At 41.0% G+C, this 16813-nt stretch overlaps 1 protein-coding gene across 3 annotated transcripts in view; it reads left to right on the top strand.

The window, feature by feature from the left end:
• The window catches only part of DTNBP1 (dystrobrevin binding protein 1), a 121975-nt gene that overhangs the window by 35752 nt on the left and 69410 nt on the right, over window positions 1-16813 (top strand). For all 3 annotated transcript variants that reach the window (XM_036087268.2, XM_036087294.2, XM_036087285.2), the window contains one exon: window positions 6412-6544. In XM_036087268.2, coding sequence (XP_035943161.1) covers window positions 6412-6544 — 133 coding nt within the window. The remainder of the gene's footprint in view (window positions 1-6411; window positions 6545-16813) is intronic.

The raw sequence follows: 16813 nt of genomic DNA, 5'->3' as shown, positions 1-16813 counted from the left end.
CAAAACCACTCTTCTTTGATAGAAGGGTTTGGATGGATGTTAATGCAATTGAGCTTATCCTGTAAAATTGGGTAGAATGCAAAGCCACCGCATGAAATGTGGTAGATGAACAGTGTTGTAATCTGGTCATTGGTAGATCATGTATAAGGAGAAAAAATGGAATGTTGTCAACCAGATTCGTCCTTCTTCTGAAATAACCAGTGTGCATTTTATCATAAAACTGGTAAAATGTGTGAAAAGTATTGAATTCTCTTGAACTTCCACTAGAGGGTAGCCTAACCCTATTCCTTTATTGAAGTTTCAAATGTCAAGGGCTCTTCAGAGTTTTTGCTCTTGCTTAGTTTAAGTGACCTACTTCAAAAAGACTGTTCTCTTCTTCCAGAACAGAAGAATCTGTGAATTCTTAGATAACAGAGTGCTGTAAGAGTGACAGCCATAGACTGAGTTTGTATCTTTCTTTTGATCTGACCTAACCTGATACATTGTTGTTTTGCTGTCTTTATGGAATTTAAGAGCTCTGGCAGGGAGGCTGCCCCAGCTACAAGTGTTTTGTAAACTAGGTTTATTTTATTGTTCAGGTTCCTTTCTGGGAGGAGGAACATTAACTCTTTAGACACCTTTTCCTGTGCCACCCAGATCTCGTTCGTGCCATAACGGCATTTGCAAGCTAATGCACTTCTTAAAGTTCCTTGTTACCGCAGCATCATTGTGTATTATCTTATTACATAAAAGGGTAATGTAAGCATTTGAAGGATCTTTCAAGCCTTTTAGTACCTGGCCTCTGTGACCTCTGGCTTTGCAACCAAAGAAGATTTCTTTCTTCCTCAAGGCTAATTGTTTTGTTAGAAAAGTACTCAAGTATGAAATAATTTTAGTGTGCCACCCCATTCTTCATATATAAGCGGTTACACTGCAGATATGTATTTCAAACAAATGGCACAAAGAAAAATTCCAACCAGAATCGCTCTTCCTCCGGGACGGTCTTCTCAGCAAGGATTTCTTTTTCTTTTTTTTTTAAAGATTTTATTTATTTATTTGAGAGAGAGAATGAGATAGAGAGATCATGAGGGTCAGAGGGAGAAGCAGACTCCCTGCTGAGCAGGGAGCCCGATGCGGGACTCGATCCTGGGACTCGAGGATCATGACCTGAGCCGAAGGCAGTCGCTTAACCAACTGAGCCACCCAGGCGCCCCTCAGCAAGGATTTCTGAAGCTCTTCCCCGCACTGTTGTCAGGCATTCCCACATGGCTTTTCACAATAAAATTCCACCTCTCTTTTCCACTGGTCGCTGAATGAGACATAGGCTGTTGGTGTAGTGAGCAAAATGGTCAGGTGTGAGCTTCTCGTGAAGGTATGTTTGTGTCTGTGGGGCCCTGCTAGTGTTTTATGTGCGTGCGTTCTAAGTTTGGGTCACCAACTAACTCACATACATGATTCATTTTGTAATGGGAAATGAGCAGTTTGTGACCGGGACGTTCATTTTCTGCCATTTAAATGCAATATAAAATATTCAGAGTACTCATCACATATATATGTTGTAATTATTTAAAGGGATTTTTAAAAGTTTCTAATGTAAAAAGGGAAGAACATTTATTTTTGTCGATATAGTTCTTCTATATTTGATTCCTGATTTCAAGCCATTTAAGAGTTAAAATGGAAAATTTCTATTGCTTTTGCTGCTCTAACTCACTGATAAGGGGCCTGGTCTGACATATTAATAACAAAAGTACCATAGTGTTGCCTAATGTTTTCTAACTTCTCTGCCCGTATTTAATTCATCCTTTTACAAAATTTAGCATAAGCTCCTAATATTTAAGTTAGATGAACATGAATCATACATTTGCTTTTTTGGTTATTATATGATGTCTTAGTGGGATAGAGTCATTCTTAGTTGAATTCAGTAGACTAGGTATTAGGGGATACAAAGATGCAAACATACAGTTATTACCCTTAAGACCCTTACTGTTTCCTGAGAGAATGCTCAGGAATATATAAATAGTTGATAATATCAGAGTATAAGCTCTGTGTGAGGTTCAGAGGTGTATGGAGGTGCAGAAGAGGGGGCAGGGCAGGCAAGCAGAGGCATCTCACGAGTAGACAGAGTCAGAGAGACAGGAATGTGCACGAGTCGTCTTAGAATGGTGAATGGTCCCGAAGGAAAGTAGTAATGAGACTGGAAAAGTAGGTTGTGGGGCTGGGGGGTGATAGGTTTCTGAATACTAAGTTAAGGTGTTAAACTGGATTCTTTTTTTTTAAGATTTTATTTACTGATTTGAGAGAGAGAGAGAGTGAGTGCATGAGCAGGGGGAAGGGGCAGAGGGAGAGAGAATCTCAAGCAGACTCCCCACTGAGCAGGGAGCCCAACGCAGGGCTCGATCCCAGGACCCTAAGATCATGACCTGAGCTGAAGGCAGACGCTTAACAGACTGCGCTACCCAGACACCCCTAAACTGGATTCTTTTTTTTTTTTTTTTTAAAGATTTTATTTATTTATTTGAGACAGAGAGAATGAGAGAGAGAGAGCACATGAGAGGGGGGAGGGTCAGAGGGAGAAGCAGGCTCCCTCCCGAGCAGGGAGCCCGATGCGGGACTCGATCCAGGGACTCCAGGATCATGACCTGAGCCGAAGGCAGTCGCTTAACCAACTGAGCCACCCAGGCGCCCCTCTAAACTGGATTCTTAAAGTACTCAGGAGCCTTTAACTTCCTAGAGGAGAGAACATAAATACGAATTTGGTGGTAGCAATGAAATGGCCACTGAGTCTCCCAGGCATTTTAGATCTAGATTAGCTATTCAGAAACACAAGAATATGATGCTGTTGGTCAATTCAGAAGCATGTACAGTTTGTTTCCAAAGTATTTTTTTTTTTAAAGATTTTATTTGTCAGAGAGAGAGAGAGCACAAGCAGGGGGAGCAGCAGAGGGAGAAGCAGGCTCCCCGCTGAGCAGGGAGCCTGACATGGGTCTCGATCCCAGGACCGCAGGATCATGACCTGAGCCACCCAGGCGCCCCTAGTTTGTTTCTTAGTAGTAGTTCCAGGTTTGGTACTAAACCAGTCACATATTTCACTTGGTCGCCATTAACACAAGAGTGAACTAGGGTAGCAAGTTCAGTATGTATCTAGAAGAGAATTTCTCTCCATGAGAAATGAATTGGCCTGACTAGGTATCAAGTCATTTCATTCAAGTTTCTGGCTTCATTAGTTCTCTAGTCAACCAACAGAGCTAGACTCTAAATAGAAATTGCCATCTGGGGGCGCCTGGGTGACTCAGTCGGTTAAGCTTCGGCCTTCGGCTCAGGTCATGATCCCAAGGTCCTGGAATCGAGTCCCACATCAGGCTCCCTGCTTAGCAGGAAGCCTGCTACTCCCCCTGCTTGTGCTTGTGCTCTCTTTCCGTCTCTCTGGCAAATAAATATATAACATCTTTAAAAAATATATCTATAAAAAAAATAGAACTTGCCATCTGTCCAAATAGAAATCAAAAAGGTAAAAAAATATATATATGTCTTCAAATATAGAACAATTATTGATTCCATTACTTATTTTCTTTTTAGCAAAATCATTTAAAATTTAATTCCCCTCATTTATAAGGGATCTTAAGTCTAACAACATAGTTTTGAGTATAATTTTTAGGCATGTAAGTTTGCTAGAAAAAAAATGAAAATTTTATTGATATTTTGGTCTGTTATATCTGTAGGTGTTTATATCACGATCATTTCTGGTATGCCAAATTATTAGTTTTAAATGACTTTTATATGGGTGGCTCAGTCGGTTGAGTGTCCGATTCTTGGTTTTGGCTCAAGTCATGATCTCAGGGTCGTGAGATCGGCCTCCCTGCTCAGTGGAGGGTCTACTTGAGATTCTCTCCCTCCACCTCTCCGTCTGCCTGTCCTCCACTTACCTCCACTTGCGTGAGTATGCTTGTGCGCGCTCTCTCTCAAAATCTTTTAAAAAATAAGTAAATGACTTTTATGGAACTTAGCTAATTTTTATAGTTTTTTCCCTGTATTTTTAATAATCAGTTATAAATTACTGTCAAGTGCTGAGTTAGGTATACTTTGTATTTATATTTATATGTAAGTATATAGTATATACTTTGCCCCATTGGACCTTTTGACAGCTTTGCAAGATGTGAATTGTTAGCCCTTTTTTACAGATGAGATGTCTCACCTCATTGTAAGGGGCAGAGTGGGGTTTCCAAGCCTGTGCTTCGAAACCCTCCTCCTAATTGGTCCCCTGTATGCTAAGGATAACAACGTAATGTGCATGATACTGCAGGAGCCAAGTAGCTTAGAGTTAAATGGATTCCGTATTAAATTTAATTATTCTAGTTCTTATCACTAATCAAAGTGAAATAGCCTTTTAAATAATCCTATTAGCTATGATCACCTTTTAAGACCCCGTCAAGCTAGTTATAACAGAATGAGCTGAATACTGCTTCAGGGTCAGTAGTCATAGCTCCGAGACTGAGGCTCCTACTTGTTTTTCCGTTTTGTGTAATAACAACAACAAAAAATAACGTAAACAGCAATGAATATAGTAACATCATTTTGCCGGTTTCCCCCCCACATAAACCCTCTATGTACCATTCATGTCATTATTAAAAATCTTGGATTTAATTCCTCATGGATTGAAATTTAGATTTTGCATATTGTTTTAGGTTAGGCTTTCCATAATCCCGTATCACATATATTAACAGTCTTTTGTGGCCCCTGAAGATAGATTCAAAACTGTTTTGAACTGCATGATCGTCAGCCCTTTGCAGCCCTCCCACGGTTTTACAGTGACCCATCAATATCTGGGAGTACCTGAAATGTCTTTGAAAAGGACTGCTAAACTGTCATCACATTTTTATTTTTCAGCAAAATTTTATTTTCCCCCCAAATCCATGTCTTTAAACCCTAGGCCCTACCAAACAGAAGAGGGAGGTTTTATAGATAGCATAGATATTTGGCCAGACCTTTGGATCAAAGATTACAAACAGGCCAAAATGTGCATCTAATAAACCTAAAACTGCAAGTTGAAATTTGAGGAGTTTGCTTCTAATCCAGATGCTACAAAAGCTAATTTGGAAAGTCCTGTGGAAATCTAGTGGACACATGAAGGAATTAGATGCGCCGTAATTGTATTTAGCTATTTATGTGAAAGCAGGACTGGAAGGCTGCACAGCTAGCTCGCTCCTTCTCTGCTGCCCTTTCCCTTCCCCACTGGGTGGCTGTGACTTCCAGATTTGGGGGTCAGTCTCTTGCTGGACCTTCCCCTCCCCTCCCTCATCTGTGTTAGACTCCACTCTTGAGTTTCCCGAGCACCGCACACCTCACTCCGCCAGGATGTGGTGTCATTGAAATACATCTCTCCTCCTACTTTGAGCTCTTTGGCACAAGGACTGTCTTTTTCATCTTTGTATCCCAGTGTCTGGCACATGTGGTGTTTGGTAAATGGCCACAGTGCTGTTGGAGTTCTTTAAAATCTTTGACCTCTAAAACTTCTCTGTTGTCGGAGGAAACAACCAATCCTCACTTCTACAACTTGTCTTGGTTCACCTAGCACACTATCAATTCAAAGTCTTGGTTCACCTAGCACACTATCAATTCAAAATTATTTTGAATTGATAATGAAGTCTTGGTTCACCTAGCACACTATCAATTCAAAATTATTTTTAGTGCAAGAGGGACTCAGTTTGTTCCAGCTGCCCTTCAGTCGCTAGGTGACCTTGGGCAAAGCACTGAGTTAATTTCTGCAGGCTTTGGTCTCGAATCTCTTAAATGAAGGCTTTTACTGGAACATGATCTCCACGTTCCAGTAAAGCTGCCAAGCTCTGTGGCCTAGAGGCACAGTAGAGACCACAGTGGTCTGGTGGGCAGAGCTGAGTCTCTTCCCCACCACCCGGTGACCTGGGCTTACTGAGTATGTGTACAGCTCTGAAGTGACTTACGAAAATTGATGTGTATCATTTGCCAGGGCAAAACAAATGCTCTGCTTAAGTAACTTGGAATCTCAAATTTTAAATTACGTTTGGTATAATTTGTGTTAATTATAATTTGCTATATTCTCATGTGAAAATTGATTATTCACATGTGGTTTATGGGATCATTAGGATATCACATTAGATTAATCACGATGCTCTGTTTCCTCATCATCCTGGTTAATAGAATATTTAAAGTATTTTGGAAAGTTATATCTTGCAAATGTTTGAAATATAAACTCAAGAGAATTTGAAGTACATTTTAAAGTTGGTCAGTGTATTTTATTTTGCTTCAAGAATGCTTAATAAAGAATATTAAATAAATGTAAAACAATTTCAGCATTTTAAACTTTCTAACTTTTGAACACTTTTTTTTTCTCCATGATCAAGGATTCTGATTTTTTACGTTTGTTTCTTATTTTTTTTGGACCTTATGTACTTTCAGCTCACTTAGAGGCTAGCTTTGAGGAAGTCGAAAACCACCTGTTGAATCTGGAGGATTTATGTGGACAGTGTGAATTAGAAAGATACAAACATATGCAGTCCCAACAATTGGAAAATTACAAGAAAAATAAGAGGTGAGTTTGAAAAATTGGTCAACAGTATTCATTTTACATGCTGTTCTTTATAAGTTTGGGCTGATAAAAGACAAAAGGTTGCAACATGTGAAACTCATTCATAAGCTTTCCAGAACATGACCTTGAGATACATCTATATTTTGGTACCGCTGTGTGTTGCCATTTTATGGAGATGAGCCCTGTAAAGCTGAGGCTGGGATAAAAGGTGGAGGGGAGCAGAGCGACAGCCAAAGCTCTCCCAGAAAGCAGGAGCCCTGACCTCATTGTCTCCAAGTGGCATATCCTGAGCTGCTTTTTTCCTTTTCTTTCTTTTCTCCTCCTTTATTATTAGAGCAGGAAGAAAAGGAACCTGAGCCCAGGCTGGGGAAAAAGCCTCGTGGGGTTTGAATCTCAGCTTTGTCAAGGACTGGCTGTGAGGCCGTAAGCAAGTTACTTGCTCTCTCTTAGCCTCAGTGTCTCTAGCCGATAGTGAGGATGATACTATACCCACTTCCTAGGGTTGTTGTGAGGATTGAATGAGGTAAGAGCTATCAGGCACAAAAAGTGCTCTGTAAGTATTAGTTAAAATCGTGACTGTTGTCATGGAGCTGGGGGATAGGAACTGGATGCAGAAGAGAAGCCCAAGGGTGACAGTTTGTGGGACCAGCTGCAGCATCCCAGCTCATGCAGTGCTGCCTCGGGCAGGCTCGGAATTCCGGTCCACGGGGCAGGGTCCACGGTAGCTGATGAGAGTGCCTGAGATGGTCCGTGGTCTGCCCCACGCAGAGCAGGGAGGGGAGCCGTGAGGGGGGTTTGTGATGGTGCAAGAAAACCCAGGTCGTGGGATTGGAGTTGGGCTTAGGCCTGAGAGCAGATTTGGAGGGAGAGGAAGAAAGATCGGCTGGGCAGAGTATCCTGTTGGTTTTAAGTGTTCTTATCGAGGGTGTGGCAGTATGGGAGGACTGGGTTGTTGACACGGACAGGAAGTGCCAGTCACTGGTATACAGGAGGAAGAAAGTGAAGCTAATATGTAGGTATTGTAGATTATCACACTGACTTCATAGTTTTCTAGAATAAAGCCAAAGGATGGGGCGGAGATGAAACAGTATTCTGAAATTTTGGATCAGGTCCATGTGTTTCTAGGACTGGGTCTTAAATGTTAATGAGCCATAAGAATCACCTGGGTAGTGTTTCAAATGCAAACACCTGGGCTCCATCATGGGCCAGCCCAATTCCCAAGCTAATTCCAGTGGTTTTGCTGTAGACAAGCATTTCAGGCGATTCCGACACAGGCAGTTCAGGGAGAGACCCTTTAAGAGACGGCCAGGTGGGGGTGGGATTGGGTGGTGTGCAGGCTCTACGTGGAAGAGCTTCCAAAGGAGCCCCAAGGGGGCTGCGGATAAAATTGTCTGCAGAAGTTTGTAAGTATGTGAGTTTTTCTGGAGGTGCTTTCTGTAAATTGCATTTACCTACATTTACCTACAGAGATGGTAAATCAGGAGGGTATGTGGCAGCATTAAGAATGGAGTCCTTGTCAAAGAACGAGTGGATGAGTGCTGGGACCCAGGGGGTTTCAGACTGAATCATGGGGCATGAGAGATGAAGAACTCTCTCTCCAGAAGGGAAGAGAACAACGCAAGATAGCAGAGTTAGAGATGGTTGAGTTAGAGATGTTTCGGCTGGTCTGCAATTTTAAATGAAAAAGTAGGGAAATACTCTGTTGTGAAAGTGTTAATCATGTAAGTTTATAATACAATAGGTTTCAAGGAGCATAGTAGGAAGGCTTAGAATGGCAAATTAGGAAATTTTTGTAGGAAATTGGGCAGTGTGGGTACAGGTCATGTGAACCCTAGAAGTTACGTGGTTTCCTCATCTGTAAAATGGAGATAATAAAAGACCTTTTAGGGTTATGTTAAGGATTCAGTTGGTAAAGTGCTTAGAATAATGCTCAGCACATGGTGAATGCCGCGTCAGGCGGCCAGCACTGGCTGCCTTGTATGATTACTTGTACAGCTGAGTCGATGGGTATTCCGTATTTGTACCAGTTATGTTTTCTAGCTAGTTGAACACAAGAATTATGTGAATATTGTGGTTTTTCTATCCATATGCGTTAATATTGATTATTTGAAACAGGTATCTGATACTTTAGTATGTAAAATTAAATTTCAGGTTTTCATAAGCTAGGATGATTATTAGATAGAAAAAAAGTAATAAAATTTGGAACTATGAGGTTTTATATCTTTCTTTTCACTTTCACCCAGTGACTTAAATGTATTCTAATTAATGCATTATAATTTATATATTATAAAATGAAAATTAATTTTAGTGTTTGGAGAGCAGGATTGCCCATAATTTAAGTGAAAGCCAAAATGTACTGAACAGGTCTTAATATGTTTCACGTAATTGAAATGACAGAGTATTTGTCTTTTAAGAGTTAGAATTATGTAGTATAAAAAGTGTGTCCTTAGAGTCAGAAGACCCAAGTCCTGGCTCCGCTGGTTACTGACTTGGGCGTTAAGCCTTACTAATAACAAACAGTTGATTAACACATACTTTGTATGTCGTATGTATTGTATGCTGTACTCTTACAATAAAGTAAGCTACAGAAAAAAATGTTACTAAGAAAATCATAAGGGAAAATACATTTACAGTACTATACTGTATTTATCAGAGAAAAATCTGCGTATAAGTGGGCCCATGCCGTTCAAACCTGTGTTGTTTAATGGTTAACTGAATATTGAAACGGGTTCAGTGGAAGTCTGCATATCGCGCAGTAGGGCTGTTTGGCCATTTTCCTCACTGGCTCCCAGAAGTCTGGCAGCCAAACGTACACCCCTGTGCAGATTATTGGAGGGTTCATCTGAGAAATTGACCAGCCCAAAAGAAAACACCTGCTCGTGTGGACGTTTGGGGGACTGCTCTGATGAAAGAGCAGGGTCTGCATCTTTGCACCCTGCATGCTGAGCTCCACACTTGTGTACATGACTTCTAATCAGCTTTGTGGTGCCTCACTCTTAAATATGAATGGATAGCTGAGAAATAATATCCAATGGAGGAAAGCTTCCAGAGTGAAAGGAACCAAAATAAATAGAAAATAAAGTAATAATAATTTAAAAAAAAACACAGAGGAATGAGAGACTATGAGGGGAGCAGAAGGAAACTTACAAACAGAAATCATAATATATGAGGCCACCTTGTAAGAGACCATTTTGCATTTATGAGACATGAACAGGAGACTACAGAAAAGGAATAATAAGAGACAAGAAAGAGCTCTTAGAAATAAAACATATGATAGCAGAAATAGTAAATTTCAACTGAAGCATTGGGAGATCATGTTTGGCCTCTATATAAGAGAGCACAAAGGTAAGAAAAGCTAAGAATGTTGAGAAAATTAGAGAATTCATTCCTGAGTCTCATTATCTGACTACTAGAAGCTTCAGAAAGAAAGGGGGGGGGGAAAGGCAAATTTATTAAAGAACTAATACCATATAAACTGTTCAGAACTGAATGGTATGAATAAGTTTGAAAGGGCCCACCAAGTACCGGACAAAATGAGTGGGAAAAGATCCATTGTCAATGCATATTTTTATAAATTTCACTACACTAGGAATAGAGGTCATAAAAGTCTTCAGAAAAATCTTAAGGATCAGGAATCAAAAGAAACGTGAGCTTTTCAGCAGCACCGCTAGAACTGGAGAATGATTTTCACTTTTCATTTACTTAGCAACATTTTCATCAAGTGGGAGGAAATGGTCATTTCCAGGCGTACAGGGGCTCAGATTTCATTCATGCACACACCGTATCAGGAAACTGCGGGAGGATATGGTCCACCGACAAGGGAGTAAACCAAGGAGAAGGAAGAACGGACACAGAAGAGACATGAATTGCAGTGAGGATCCATCCAGTTCAGAAGAAAAACAACGGGAATGCTCAGGGGGATGGTAAAGAGAAGTTTGAACAGGCCTGGCAAGCAGTCCAGACTGAAGAAGGAAGACCTTCTGGAGGATTGCAAGAGCAATGTTTCCAAGGGAAGAAAATGAAGCTAATAGGTTGTCTGATAAGCTTGATCATATTGAGAGTTTTGTAAGCTCTGACGGCAAGTCTTTGGTGATAGGTACGATGTTTTAAAAACGGGCCAAACAAGGCAACTCTTAACACTAGGGGAAAACACAGTTTTACAACAAGAGAAATAAAACACCGTATGACTCAGTTACAAACAGTATTTATAGAACTCTGTAATAGCTAACGTGGAGTTAGGCCGGAATTGTGCTGTAACTTACTGGAAAGATGGTGGAGAAGCTTGCTGTATTGTGGGCTACGAGGGAGCAAGTAAAGAAAGCTCATCCTCGGCTTCCACAGCAGGAGATCAATATGTTGTAATATTTAAAATAGAACAAAATGAATAATTATCAGTGTTGGCACATTAGAATAGAAATAATGGAGGTAAATACCAGAAATAGCCAAAAGAATGGAATGTGGCTTCTTGTGAAAAGTGGGCCAGGAAGGTGGACAGAGCCGGGGCAAGGAACTCTGATCCTCATCATAAATAAACCCTCTGGGCACTAGTTGACTTAAGGAATGTACATGCGTTATTTTGACAAATACAGAAATTGAATTTAAAAACACTCTAGACTGAGAAGATTGCCACTGACAAAACCTTCCATGATCAAATAAGTTCCAGGAACACTCTGTCCTGTGTTTGCCTTGTGGAGCTTTATGGTACATGTCAGTGCATTCCGAGTTCTGGGAATTCCTGTAGTAAAGAAATTTGTTTGACTCGGCATCTCACAGCTTGCTTGCTCACAAACCAATCTGTGTGTAATACACGTTAAAATTGTGTGACTTGGTATTTTTCTGTATTATATAACACCATCTGAAAAATTTTCAAATACTGGTCCCCCAAATTAAACTTACTATCTGATTCCATGGGGAAGAGTTTCTTAAAAATAAACCTCCTTCCTTTTTAACAAGATACCCTACAATCTAAACTGATGACTTTTCTTGCCCTAAAGAAGAAAATGTATGCTAACAAAAGATTGGCTAGATGGTATGTGTGTGTATGTTTAAAACATCTGCATGCTGGGGCGCCTGGATGGCTCAGTCGGTTAAGTGTCCGACTTTTTTTTTTTTTTAATTTATTTATTTAGTTAGTTAGTTATTAGAGAAAACAAGCGGGGAGGAGTGGAAGACAGAGAAGGAGAAGCAGACTCCCCGCTGAGCAGGGCGCCCAACTCAGAGCTGCATCCCAGGACCCCTGGATCATGACCTGAGCTGAAGGCAGATACTTCACCAACTGAGCCATCCAGGCACCCTAAGCATCCGACTCTTTTTTTTTTTTTTTTTTTAAAGATTTTATTTATTTATTTAACAGAGAGAGAGATAGCGAGAGCAGGAACACAAGCAGAGGAGTGAGAGAGGGAGAAGCAGGCTTCCCGCGGAGCAGGGAGCCCGATGCGGGGCTCGATCCCAGGACCTGGGATCATGACCTGAGCTGAAGGCAGACGCTTAACGACTGAGCCACCCAGGCGCCCCTCTAAGCATCCGACTCTTGATTTTGGCTCAGGTCATGCTCTTAGGGTCATGAGATCAAGCCCCACGTCAGGCTCCACCCTGAGCACGGAGCCTGCTTGGGATTCTCTCTCTCCCTCGTCCCCTGCCCTTCCCCCACTGTGCGCACACGCGTGCACTCTCTCTCTCAAAAAATTATAAAAAATGAGTGTGCTATGTAACACAATTTCTTTAAATAATAAAAAAATAAAATGTCTGCATGCTCTACAGATTTTCAGAAAATCTGGGGTAGACAGCTGGATGGGATGGGGAGGGTAGGGGCATGAAGGGTAATTTCTTACATACCTCCAGAGCTAACAGTCTCTACAATAGGCTCTGAGGCATTTTCTCACTCAGCTTCCATCAGAGCCTGTGGAGTGGATGGGGCAGCAATTATTGGAGTTAAGGAGGAAACTGAGGTCCAGGAAGTCAGGACCAGCATCAGAGCCATGGTCTCCAGTCACTTTGAATTTGCCTTTTTTTTTTTTTCTTTTAAGTTGGAACACACCGAATCAGTCCCAGGTGTTGATATATGCATTGGATATATGCTATTTTGTCATACATTTGACATGCATTCCCAGTACAGAGAATAGCTTCCTGCTCTCTATAAAAGGAGGACAGGGTCTGTTCCCAGCAGTCATAGTGGCTTACAGGGGCAGTGAGTCTCACCATGGGCAGAGGGAAACACGCCACTTTAGAACACTCCTAGGGAAGATCCCAATAGCTCTTGTCTACCCTTGGAAGACATTTGAATGATGGTTCAACCCGGGTATTTCTGCAGTGAAGAAGGACATCTAATGGTTATCTAATGAAAGTGACATACAAGGAACTGTACAGTTGTAGAGAGAAAATACCCATAAATACCTTTTCTAATAACTTCTGCATATAAAGGGATATTACTATTACTGATACCTTTTATAGACAGGAATAGACACTGCCTTGATAAATAGTAAAACACTGTATAGTGGACAGAATGTGGTTACGGGCGGAAGATGGGTACTGCTACCAGTGGCTAAGTTGTCAGATAATCCAGAGGATGTGTTCGCCGTATGCACCTAACTCATGGATTCCTTGCAATGGGAAATAAACACTTTTCATCAGGTAAGAAGAGTTAATATTTTGTTTTTGTTTTCTTTTTTTATTCGAGTACAGTTGACAAGAGTATTTTGTACAGTGAGCCAAAATAAAGAACTTAAAACCATTTACACGTTTGTCTAGCTAGCAGTTAGAAAAATGGACTTGAGATTTGGGAGTACATCTTTAGTCACAGTGCTCGGGGGGTGACAAATGTGTAACGAAGTATAATTTCTTTTTTTTTTAAGATTTATTTATTTTAGAACAAGAAGGAGGGGCAGAGGGAGAGAGAGGATCTCAAGCAGAGTCCACACTGGGCGTGGAGCCTGACCTCATGACCCTGAGATCACGACCTGAGCCAAAACCAAGAGTCGGACGCTTAACTGACTGCGCCACCCAGGCAGCCTGTCATAAAGTATAGTTTCTGATGATTATGTAGAAGTTGAAGAAAATAAAACAGGATTATGTTCTCGTAGTGAGGCAGGGGGAAGCTGCTGTAGCCAGGGTGAGCGGGCAAGGCCCTTCTGAGAAGGCACACGAGAATCAGGACCTGAATGAGAGGGCAGCCATGTAAGGATCGAGGATTACACAGTTCCACAGAGAAGGAACAATAGGGACAAAAAACCTGAATCATGGGCACTTGGGTTCCTCAGTCGGTTAAGCGTCTGCCTTCGGCTCAGGTCATGATCCCAAGGTCCTGGGATCGAGTCCCGTATTGGGCTCCCTGCTAAATGGGGAGCCTCCCTCTCCCACTGCTGCTCCCCCTGCTTGTGCTCTCTCTCTCTCTCTCTGTCAAATAAATAAATAGATAAAATCTTAAAAAAAAAAAAATGAATCATGAGCACTACAAGAGAATGAAGAAGTGGGTGGAGCTAAAAAGAAATGTTGAATCCCAACCTTTCTGAATTTTTAATCTTTCCAGGGCCACCATTATGTTCCTTAGAATGCTTATAGAGATTCTTTCACAATGATTATCCTTAAAATCATACAGAAATGTGTAACTTTATTAAAATATTTCTTATTTCCAAGTTTCTGGATCCTTTGTTTTCTTCAGCATGCAACATACTGTCAGAATTTCTCTGAAAATAGCTACATCTTGAAGAAGACAGTGATTTTAGTAATTCCACTTAATTATAAATGACTCATAATTCTAACAATCTTCTCTTGGACTTGAAATCTGCTCAGCGGCATACTAAACTCTAGAAACATTTCTCACTGATTCAGACTTTGGAACTTGTATCTCTTAGAAACTCTTGCAGGTGCAAGGGTCACTGCTTCTGTGTTGGGCTTTAGTTATCATGCCTATTTCCAGAAAGTTACTCCTTTTACTTTCTGTATTACAGCTAATGCTGAGGAACTGTGCTCTTTTTGTTTGTGTTTTTTGCTAACATGTAGACTATAGACTTAAGTTTCAAAAATCTTTCAAGCTAAGTGTAAGAAATTTATTTGAGATGTTATGACATAACCTTTCATAGTAGTTGACCAGTTTATGTTTAGAGAATAATCTGCCAAGCTCCTGAGCTTCCAGAAATGACTGTCCAAACTAACTGAGAGAAGTAGTAGACCATAGGTCTGACCTGTACTTCCCATTTCTGAAAGTTGGGGATGGTGGTTGGAGGCTTGGCAGGAGTGTAGCACACAGGCCTGGCTTTGCTGAGAACAGAACAGAGGGAACCTACAGGGTGAACATGGTTCTGCAACCAGAAGAGAAGGTCCAAAGCACCTCATCCAAAGGAGTTGGGCAGAAAGTCAACAACTAGCTTCTGAGGTTTTGCAACGGAGTCTGGTTTGGATGCTGAATGCAGAGTGAATCAGGAGAACTTTACGTCCGAGAGTGCTTTGACAAAAAAGGAGTGGATTCTATCTACCCAAGGTAGAGTATCAGGGACCAGGTTTACTTTCCCACCTGATACAACCAAAAACCAGACAAAACAATGCTTTTTAAGACCCTGGACATCAGGCAAAGAAGAGAAGTGATCCTTGGTGGACAGAAAACGGGTGCGGTGAGACCTCTGCTTGCCCCTGCATTCTGCCTTGAGACAGTTTCCAGGCTACAGGGCAGGGCGGGGGGCCCAGGAAGACCCCGGCACATTCTGAGTCGAGGAAACAGAGCCGGGAGTCCAAGAGACCGAGGCAGCCGGTGTTCATCGGACACAGGGCCAGAGAGGAAAGGGCTGCGGAGAGGATCCCGGAAATCCGCCAGGGGTTTCCCTTGAATATCCAGCAGCATACTTATAATGCACGTGAGGAGACTCCCAGAGGCAGGAGGGGGAAAAAAGGCAAAGGACTAGCTCACAGTTGCTGTTGCTTACACAGTGCCTGTTCTCAACAGCCCGACTGGAAAAACTTGTACTTCATGGGACATGGGGAAGAGCACTCAGGAAAGTCTTCTCTCAGTAGGGGGTATAATTAGCCCCCGAATGAGCCTTGCTCCAGACCTGTTTAACAAATCATGAAAGCAAGCATCAAAAGGACCAGACTGTTTCCAAGGAAATTATCCTAAAACAAAGCTCAAGAATATTTGTAGAAAGACCCGAATATCTAGCACCCAAAAGGTAAATCACGATGTGTAGCATTGAATTAAAGATTACTCAGCAAACATGGAGATAACCAATCAATCAAAAGCAATTCAGAACTGATAACGGATGTTAGAATTAGCATACAAGGACACTAAAACTAGTTATTGTAACTATTCTATAAGTTCAAGATACTAAGTAGACACATGGAAGATGAAAAAAGACCCAAACCTGTCTCTCCGTTTTTCTCCCTTTACTTCCTCCTTCCCTATTAGATGCTAGTTTTAGGTGGTTCCCAGGTGGTTAACTGATAGTAAATTATTGTATTTATTACACTATAGTAATCACATCTGCTAAGCCAGTGACCTCTTGATAGGAGGCTATGAATATATGGGGTTCATGAATTTGTAATCAAATCTTACATTTTCTTTGAAACCTAAGCTTACGAGTTGGCAAGGAATTCAACAAATTCTTATTCTGAAGTGTCAGAGAATAAATCTTGACAGTGTCAGACTTTATACATAGTCACAAGAACAGATGTAGCTAGAATATTTTAACAGGTTATTAGATCCTTGGGTTGACAGTAAATATAGTTCAGGACTGATATTTAAGTTCTTCAAGCTTTATTTTGAACAATGAGTATCTGTTTGCCATCAACATTAAAAACTCACGTTCTGTCTTGATTCTTTAAAAATAATATTTCTCTAATTGGTTACAGTACTCTTTTCCTGAACTTTTTCTCCCAGTTGTGTAAATGCAGATCTGTATGTTGGGGCTCATCAAGATGTTTGTTTTGACAGAGACAGTAAAAACTTAAAATGTATATTTGCCGTTGAAAGTGGTCAAGACTAAAAATATAGCAACCTTGAGAAAGGTTTACTGAAATTCGGCAAACATTAATCATGGGTTTACAAAAAAAAGATAATCCTTTTTCTGAAAATAGATTGGTTATAGCTCGTGCAGTGTAATCTACAGAGTCTGTAATAACTTTCATTGTTCTAGAATCGGTTGGTTAAATTCAGAATAATAATTTACATCTTACATGGCCCAGTACCGTTTTGGAGTTTGTTATGTTTCCTTATTGGTTACTCTTTTTTTCAGAGATGCTTTCAAAAGTAGGAAGCCGGTTATTTTAGTCTTCACGTGAGCATGG

Source organism: Halichoerus grypus, chromosome 9 (assembly GCF_964656455.1).
Source record: "Halichoerus grypus chromosome 9, mHalGry1.hap1.1, whole genome shotgun sequence".
Classification (NCBI taxonomy): domain Eukaryota; kingdom Metazoa; phylum Chordata; class Mammalia; order Carnivora; family Phocidae; genus Halichoerus; species Halichoerus grypus.
The sequence above is the reverse complement of the archived record's forward strand: the minus strand, read 5'-3'. Positions and strand labels throughout refer to the sequence as shown.